Source organism: Chiloscyllium plagiosum, chromosome 3, assembly GCF_004010195.1.
Source record: "Chiloscyllium plagiosum isolate BGI_BamShark_2017 chromosome 3, ASM401019v2, whole genome shotgun sequence".
NCBI lineage: Eukaryota > Metazoa > Chordata > Chondrichthyes > Orectolobiformes > Hemiscylliidae > Chiloscyllium > Chiloscyllium plagiosum.
The window spans coordinates 109,593,195-109,603,261 of NC_057712.1; the positions used below are offsets into that span (position 1 = coordinate 109,593,195).

Genomic DNA, 10,067 nt, shown 5'->3' on the forward strand with positions numbered 1-10,067 from the left:
TGTCCAACACCGCCCCCTCTCCCACCACTATCCCCCAACCTCGTCCAACAAGACTGCTGCTGGTGCTGCCTACACACACACACACACACTTTTACTGCAACTTTTTCGACAGGTTCCACCTTTGCCCTGTACAGGACAATGTTGGAGAGATTATCTAGGGAAGAGGAGGTTTAGGTCACACGTCTGTGTCGAACTCCAGGGAAAGTGTGTGTGGAGAGAGAGAGCGCGGGAGGTCAGTCTTTGGAGATGGTGCCTGGGCTCCCATCAGTCCAGGACTGTTCTCGGCAGCATTTCAAGAAGCAGAGTTCACTTTTAATCACTATAAACAGAAGACATGATCAGTGTTGGAAACATGTCTTTGATGTAATGTTTCTATAGGTACCTCGAGATCTCCTTCGGATAATCCGATATTTGGATAATTGATTTTTGGATAATCGAGGTTCCTTTGTATTCCAATAAGGTTTCTTCTTCACCTCTTTGTTTGGAAAGCAATTCTGTGTGATGATTACAAAATGAAGAAGGACCTCTTGATATTGTCTCTTTTACCAATTCATATTGATGCTTCTTTGTTCAACATATGAACATAAAAATTAAGACTCCTTGAGCCTTCTGCATCATCTGGTAAGATCATGAATGATCTGATTGTGGGCTCAACTCTACTTTCCCAGATGCCTCCCACACCTTTTGACGCCATTGATAACTTGAACTTAAAAATATTCAATGATTCTGATTTCACTCCAACTATGGAAGAGAATCCCAAAGACTAGATTTTAGATTTAGATTATGTTGTCATGTGTACTCAAGTACAGAGTACAAGATTACAGTGTAAAGTTTGCAAAGTTGCTATATGACACCATCTTGGGTACAAGATCTTAGTTAGAGAATTAGAAAAATAAAGAAATAAGTTTAAAAAGTTCATCACTACAGTCTTCTCACTTTACAAGTAGAAAAATAAAGTTTAAAAAGTCAAAACTTACAGTTCCTTCTTAAGGCATGGACTTGCAGATGTTCCTTGGGAAAGACTGGGGTGTACAAAGTTAAAAATCACACAACACACAATGCTGCTGACAACTACCTGATGAAGGAGCAGCACTCTGAAAGCTACTGTGCTTCCAATTAAACCCGTTGGACTTTAACCTGGTATTGTGTGATTTTTAACCATTTAAATAGGATATGAAAACAGTATACTAATTCTCAAAGAGGACAAGTTCATATTTTCTCACGCATTTCATCTGCCATATTTTTGATCACTCACTTATACTCTATCTGTATCCTTTCCAGACTTCAATATCATCTTTATCAATTACTTTTTGATCTATCCATGTCCTGTTCTCATTGTCAAATTTAAAGTAATCTTTCAAGTTTCTCTTTCACACACCTTTTGTTTTGTAAGTGGTTTAGGTAGTGATCCTGAGATTATAGAAACATTACACTGTGGAAACAAGTCCTTTGGCCCAACAAGTCAACACCGACCCTCCGAAGAATAACCCACCCAGACCCATTCCCCTATCCTATATTTATCCTTGACGAATGCACCCAACCTACACTCTGGACAATTTCGCATGGCCAATTCACCTAACCTGCACATCTTTGGATTATGGGTGGAAACCAGAGCACGGGGAGAATGTGCAAACTCCACACAGGCAGTCGCCTGAGGCTGGAATCAAACCCAGGTTCCTGCTGTGAGGCAGCAGTACTAACCAATGAGCCGCCATGCAGCCCCAATTATTACCTTAGAGGTTTTGCTTTTCAGCTAAGCTCCTTACTGCTCACATTCTTTCAGCAAGACCTTTCTAGTCCTATCAATTGTATATCACTGACAACTGGCTCCCTCTCCTTTCACTCCAAATTCCACTTCAGTCTTGAGGAAATGTTCTTAACCCTGGCACTGGGCAGGCAATACAGCATCAAGAGTCACACTGCCCAGCTGCTTAGAATATGGTACTTTGCCTTATATCTAATACATTCCTATTATCTCCTCCCAATTAACGTTGTACAGCATGGAAACAGATCGTTTGGTTCAATGCCGACCAGATATTCCAAACATTTCCCAGCATTTGGCCCATATCCCTCTTAAACCCTTCCTATTTTTATACCCACCCAGATGCCTTTTAAATGTTGTAATTTCACCAGCCTCCGCCATTTCCTCTGGCAGCTCAATTCATACACGGACCATGCTCTTGGGCCATGACTGGGCCATGTTCAAACAGTCCGCAGTTACCTTGGACAAGTATGCCACCACTGTCACAGACTTTGTCAGCAAGTGTGTGGAGGTCTGTATACTGAGAAAATCAATCTGGGTGTTCCTCAACAGGAAAGCCTGGATGAATCAGGGCATACAGAAACTGCTAAAAACCAGGCATGAGGCCATTAACACGGCCAAGGACCAATACTGATCCAAACTAGAGATCCAGGCAGACACTGGCGACTATGACAAGGACAGAATGACATCACAGGTTCTAAAAACAGACATTGCAAGATAGCAGACAGTGACATATCCCTCCCAGATCATCTCAACGCCCTCTATGCTCACATTGAGCAGAATGTCGGCAGAGAGGTGACATCTGTTCCGACATGTCCTGACAAATCTATCCCAACAGTCACTGCATCAGAGGTCAGGTCCATTTTCCTTTGTGTGAATCCAAGGAAAGCAATGGGACCAGGCGGAGTACCAGGCCGTGCACTCAGAGCATGCACAGATCAACTGGCAGAGGTCTTCTCAGACATCTTCAACCTCTCCCTGCAGCAGGCCACTGTCCCTGCCTGTTTCAAGAGGGCCAACATCATCCCTGTGCCTAAGGCCAGTGCCCCATGAAGTGCTTTCAAAGGCTGGTCATGGCATTGATCAACTCCAGCCTCCCCACTATTCTTGACCAACTCCAATTTGCCTATCGGACCAACAGATCCTCCTCAGATGCCATATCACTTGCCCTTCACTCCTCCCTAGAACATCTTGATACCAAGAACAACGACATAAGAATCCTACTCATTGACTATAGTTCAGCCTTCAACACTATTATCCTCTCGAGACTGATTACTCACTCTGCAACTGGATCCTCAGTTTTTTAACCCACAGGCCACAATCAGTGAAGATTGGGGACAAATATTTCATCCTCACGAACACTCAACACAGGAGCCCCCCAAGGGGTGTGTACTCAGCCCCCTACTGTAGTCACCGAATACCCATGACTGCGTCGCCAAATACCAGACTAATGCCATTTACAAGTTTGCTGATGACACCACCATAGTCGATCGAATCTCAGATGGCGATGAAAAACAGACTACAGATGGGAGGTGGAAGACCTGGAAAAATTGTGCACTGAGAACAACCTAGCTCTCAATGCTGGCAAAACCAAGGAACTCATTATTGACTTTTGGCAGGATGTTACTCATGCCCCCCCTACACATTAACAGCACAGAGGTGGTATGAGTGGAGAGTGTCAAGCTCCTGGGAGTGGTTATCTACAACAAGCTTTCTTGGACTCTTCATGTGGACACACTGGTTACAAAGGCCCAACAATGTCTCTTCTTCCTCAGGCAGCTGAAGAAAGTTGGCATGATGGCAAATACTCTTGCCACTTTTTATAGATGCGCCATTGAGAGCATTCTGCCTGGTATGGCAACTGTACCATTCAAGATTAAGACAGTTACAGAGAGTTGTGAACTCGGCCCAGACAACCACAAAGACCAACCTCCCATCTAGAGAATCCATCTACCAGGCCTGCTACCAAGGAAAGGCTGCCAGCATTCTTCAAGATCTATTCCACCGTGGCAATGTTTTCTACAACCTCTACCATCGGGGAGAAGTACAGAAGCCTGAATACATGCACCAGCTAATTTTATAACAGTTTCTACCCTACTGTTGTTAGAATACTGAATGGACTCACAAACTCTTAACATTCGCCTGTACCTGTGTTTTTGATTTTGCCTCTGTTTATCTATTATTTATTATCTATGCTACCTAACTATGTGATCTGTCTGTATTGCTCACAAGACAAAGCTTTTCACACATGACAATAAATTCAAGTCAATTCATTTATTTGGTCCCTTTTTAAAATTTTTCTCCTCTCACCTTGAACATATGCCGTCTTGTTTTGGACTCCCCTACCCTGGGGAAAAAACCTTATCCGTGCCCCTCATGATTTTATAAACTTTTATAAGGTCACCCTTCAGCCTCTAACACTCCATGGAAAATAACCTCAGCCTATTCAGCTTCTCCCTATAACTCAAACCCTCCAACCCTGGCAACATCCTTGGTAAATCTTTTCTGAACCCTTTCACGTTTCACAATATCTTTCCTATAGCAGAGAGAACAGAATTGAACATGATATTTCAAAAGTGGCCTAATCAATGTCCTGAACAGCTGCCACATTACCTCCCAACCTCCTATTCTCAATGCACTGACCAATAAAGGAAGCATACCAAATGCCTTCTTTACTTCTGTCTACCTGTGACTCTACTTTCAAGGAACTGTGAACCTGCACTCCAAGGTCTGTGTTCAGCAACACTTCCCAGGACCTTACCATTAATTGGTTAAGTCCTGGCCTGATTTACCTTTCCAAAATGCACCATCTCACATTTATCTAAATTAAACTCCATCTGCCACTTGTCAACACATCTGATCAAAATTCCATTCTACTCTGAGGTAACCTTCTTTGCTGTCCACTAAACCATCAATTTTTGTCATCTGCAAACTTACCAACTATACCTCCTACATTCACATCCAAATCATTTGAATAACTCCATGTAAACATTGCTGTGGTCAGTTTGTTCATCTCCACTGCAGTCCACTTTCTTATCCACACAGTTTACAACATCTTTTAGCCACTGGACAATTGCAGTGAGTAAGGCTCCTCAAATGCTACTTTCTGGGTCCCTGTGTCTACTTCACCTATATTCGCATCGCCCTGTCCCTGATCAGAGACTAGTCTGATGGGTGTGACAAGCTCCTGGAGGAAAGTGTCCAGAAAACATACCCCCTCCTAATGTAGCACAATGTCTGTAGGTATGATTCTAGCTCTCCAACTCAGATGTGAATTTCCTTAAGCTGGAAACACCAAACATATTTGTGTTTGCTCTAGATCATCCTGGAGGAGCTCAGCAGTTCCCACATGCAGCAGCAGTAAGACATCACATTTAATTTAATTTAATTAATTACTGTTCCTCATACATGAAGAATACACCACACTTTACACTTTATTGTATTTTTTTATACTCCAGTATCAATCTTACGCTGACAAGTTATTTTTAAGAAGAAAAGGAGAAATTAAGCCTTCAAAAATGAGAAAAGAAGTCTAGAGACTTCAACACAAACTGAAGACCTTTTACTTTAAAGACTAGAAATAGTCACCAGTCCACTCACCTTTCCCTTTCCCTGCACTTTCCTCATGCCATGGTTGGTGATGTCACACAAGCACTGGCCTCCTTGCAGCTTGGTCTCCTGATCTGTGCCTTTATCCTCTACCACTCACCTCTCAATAAGAATATACTGCTTCGAGCCTTCCTTATTCATCAGCAGATACACACCAATCTACCAGCTTCTTCTCCTGTCGCAGAGAAAGAATCAATTCCCAAGGCGGAAAATGTTTAAGCAGAAGTACCAACATCTATTTCCTTTCCTCTGCATCACTCCCTGAAGCACTTGCTGTCAGTTGCACACTTGATCAGGGTGTGGTGTGTCTGTGTAACGGGACAAAAGGTGCAGGCTGGAGTGACTGGCATCTTTCAGACTGAAAGTCAAATCCAGGTCAGGAAGAATTCAGAACTACCGTCTCACCGTAAGGCAAATTTGCACCTTAAGAGCCCCATCAAGCTGCGGCTGGTATTCAGCATGCAGGCTAGTAACCTGGTAAATCGTTTTGAGTACCCTTCTACCCTTTTTAGATTTGCTGTGCCTGACAGTGAGATCTACTTGATGGCAATGAAGGGACACAGGGTAAAACAACTCCCTAATCTTTACACTAATTCCTCTACCTAACGTTTCCAGAGCCTCCCTGACTTGTCTGTGGGTGAACGTGCACCCACTCACCCTCACTCCAGGACAACTGTGCTGATCCTCGTTCTTGTGTTAATACGTACTACCAGTGGCTACTGCTTCCGCTGGGACAACCAGTATTCAAGAACTGTCAGCCCCAATTGGCCAGCAGCTCTCCTAATAGGACGTCCACCTTTCAGGATGAAGGGTGGAAGAAAATTGCCCCTGGGGGAGGTGGACGCCCCATCACGGATTTGTGATTTCATCCCAAGGGGAACTGGCCATGGCAGGGTTGCCTTTGCAGCCGATGGATGGCCCCTTGCCATGATCATTAAGGTCCACCCCACAATTCTGAATAAAACAATATTAACAGGCAACAATCAAAATTTTGGGATTAAACGAGGTCATCCGTATCTAGAAACGCAAGTGCATCAAGGTATCCCTTTTCTGTGTTTTAACACTTCGTGAACTGCATCACATGAAAATGTGCATTTTTCTGTATACGTATGTGTGTTTGAACCTACACTTTTTCAGCATGTGTAAATATATATGTGTGTGCGAGATACCCAAATCAAACAGATAAAGAATGTTAAAGCACAATTTCATCTCCCCATTTTTAAAGAAAACAAAATCACAACTTCAAAAACTTGTGTTAGTATTCCAGAATGATTAAACCTTATATAGCGTAGCAAAGAGTGGGTGTCTTAGGTCTGGGGGAAGTGAGGCAAGAGGACTGCAGCGCAAAGAGGTGGGGCGTATGTATGATGAGTAATAAGGTATGTGTTGCTAAATCACGCATGTAACACAGCAGTTGGGATGTCGAGTAACCCGTCGGACAGAACTTCAAATCCGAACAAATCTAACTCCAGATGAACAACAACTATTAAGACATGGTGAGTGGGAGACCTTTTAAAAAGAGGTCTGAACGTGTATTTGGTGTCAGATATTGTTTTGGCTTATCGCTTTCTGAAGGGCGAATGTACTGCAGTCAATTCATTTGTGGCTGGGCAGACACAAGTGGAAGTTTTGGATTCCAGAGAGTTGGGTGAATGCTACACAAAATAAAACTGTTGAAAAGTTTCCAGTCGCTTTGGTGATAGTGAAAAGTACTTTGCCGGGATGCTTCCGGGTTTGAAAGCCCCCCCGTCTCTTGTGTAGTGAGTTTTCAACGAGGACTGATTGTTCGGAAGTACAATTGGCTTCAGTGTTCCTGGAGTCGGGCGGGAATAAAAGCGACAACTCCCAAGTAGCAGTTGTTCGGAAATTCACGCTGTAACTGTAAATCTGCATTGACCAATCAGTGTCGGCTGTCACCAGGCTGCCCTCTGATGATATTCGAGGGCATATGAGGAACAGCCAGAACTCAACGCCATGGGACAAATGGTAGACTATAGGAACATCAAGACAGGAGTTTCAGCCCTTCGTGTTCGATACCTTACTGCATTGTAACACCACCGAGCGGTGTCTCATGTCCATATCACTTTACCTCCCAAAAGTATCTGGCGCAATATTCGAAAGTTGGTTGACCCAGAATTCGCAGCCTTCTCCGGGATGAGGCAGTTTCAGATTTCACAAGCCTTTGTGTGGAGGAGCGCTTCCTGGTTTGGCTCGAACCTTAAACAGCCCTAGTTCTGGGTTCTCCCACAAAAGAAAATCTCAAACGTCACCCTATCCATTTCTTTTGCCATTGTAAACATCTAGGTTAGATCACGCTGCAATATTCGTATACAAAGTAGTGCAAACATTTTATCATTTAACTCTTTACATTGAAAGAGTTTAAGAGACCAGTCTGTCCTTGTTTAGAGACTCCGTGCTCAAAACTGAGCTCCAGGTGTGTTCAACCAAACTGTAACAACTGGGATGTGACGCCATCACTTTTATATTCAAGGCCTCTTGAGATAAATGCCAACATTGAAACAGGCTGCATTTTGACTAACACCTTCAGTTATTTTCCTATTTCCTGAGCTAGTCTATGAATAGTTGACTTGGAAGCGCTTTTTATAACCAATGCAGTGTATTTTGAAGGTCCTATTGGTGCTCAAGACCTTTGATTCCAATGCATCTTCACCTAAATGGCATTCTGTGACTGAATCAACTCTTGGGAATGAAAGCCCTATGTGTCAAATGTGGTCTCAACTTCTAGCCATAGACCATTCTTATATGTACTAGAAGAAATTATAGCTTACACAGTATGATGTTTGTCCTGCTTCAAGTTACTGTCTAAACCACTGTGTGAAACAAATAGCCAATTTGATTCAATTGCTGCATAGAACTGTGTGTAACTAGTAAATGGATGGGTTCTATTAAAGTCAAATCAGGTGATACAAATTCTGATAATAAATAGTTCCTCACTCCTTTTGAAGAGTGTAATAGTTGTAACAATCAAAGACCAGATCACCAAATTTACATTGTGATCTGGCTAGGGACGAGTATTTTTTAAAGTAGATAAAATGTGAAATCCAGAGGATTAATTAAGAAAATAAAGTCACAAAATTCAGTGTTTTGAACAAGTTACAATAATCTACTTTACGACTTTAGAACGTTAATGTAATCTGCAATACATGTACAACTTGACAACTTATATTCTAACACCAGAATTAACATGTGTTATATATAGATAATAGACTGTAATCAGACAGCTCACAGTGCGTATCATATAGCAAAGTAATCAAGACAGATCCCGTGCAAGTTCCTTCAAACGCTAATGACACAGTGGTCATCAAATCTTATTTAAGTTCACAAGGGATGACAGTCCTTCACTTTTGCCAATCTGCCCTTGAAACCTCCCTCTCAAGAACCATTTCATAATGAACTGTCTCAAGGACTGCTCCCTTTCTGGTCTAAATCCCTCCTTTTTTGGGCATTTGCTCCTTTGTGCTCTGGACATTGCTCACAGGCATGGCTCCAACTTTTCATCAGCAGCTAGCTTCATCAAGCAAGAATGAGCCCTGGATTTCTCCCTCAGCTCTAACCTTGAACAATTTTATAAAGTAAATTCTGAGTCAGGGTTTTCTAACCTCCTGCTCTCAGTTGTACTGAACTGTTAAAGGCATATAAGCTTCTTTTGAGGCTTCACAGCTCCCAGAACTTTTCTGAAGCCCTGATTGCAACAATTAAATGGCTTTTTTTCTGAGAACTTCTTCCCAAGTTTTAACAGCATAGCAATATGCATCGTTTTTCACTGAGTCGCCTGCATGGAGTTCATGTTGTTCAGTTGTCTTCCCAGCAGTACTGCTAAAAGTGACACTGCCTAATATGGAACCTACTTCTCTTTCTGTCACATACAAAAGTCAACCAAGTTCAGAATCAAGGAGCCTGAGTAGGTCCTCTGATTGGCATCACCTACAGCACCAACAAAGAGTCATAGAGATGTACAGCATGGAAACGGACCCTTCAATCCAACCCGTCCATGCCGACAAGATATCCCAACTCAATCTAGTTCCACCTGCCAGCACCCGGCCCATATCCCTCCAAACCCTTCTTATTCATATATCCATCCAAATGCCTCTTAAATGTTGCAATTGTACCAGCCTCCACCACTTCATCTGGCAGCTCATTCCATACACATACCACCCACTGCATGAAACTGTTGCCCTTCAGGTCTCTTTTATATCTTTCCCCTCTCACCCTAAACCTATGCCCTCTAGTTCTGGACTCCCCCACCCCGGGGAAAAGACTTTGCCTATTTACCCTATCCATACCCCTCATAATTTTGTAAATCTCTATAAGGTCACCCCTCAGCCTCCGACACTCCGGGGAAAACATTCCCAGCCTGTTCAGCCTCTCCCTATAACTCAAATCCTCCAACCCTGGCAACATCCTTGTAAATCTTTTCTGAACCCTTTCAAGTTTCACAACATCTTTCTGATAGGAAGGAGACAAGAATTGCACACAATATTCCAACAGTGGCCTAACCAATGTCCTGTACAGCCGCAACATGACCTCCCAACTCCTGTACTCAATACTCTCTTTCTGATACAAGAATTGCACACAATATTCCAACAGTGGCCTAACCAATGTCCTGTACAGCCGCAACATGACCTCCCAGACCTCCCAATCAATACTCTGACCAATAAAGGAAAGCATACCAAAC

At 42.9% G+C, this 10,067-nt stretch overlaps 1 protein-coding gene across 4 annotated transcripts in view; it reads left to right on the top strand.

Annotated features, from left to right (window-relative positions):
- Positions 1-10,067, top strand: part of LOC122548418 — a 208,612-nt gene that overhangs the window by 96,566 nt on the left and 101,979 nt on the right. Inside the window, exon 1 of one of the 4 annotated variants that reach the window (XM_043687050.1) lies at positions 6,484-6,867. The exons of the other annotated variants lie outside the window; for them this stretch is intronic. Coding sequence (XP_043542985.1) covers positions 6,865-6,867 — 3 coding nt within the window. The 5' untranslated portion in view covers positions 6,484-6,864. Of the gene's footprint in view, positions 1-6,483; positions 6,868-10,067 lie in introns of those variants that run through there. 4 annotated transcript variants of the gene reach the window in all.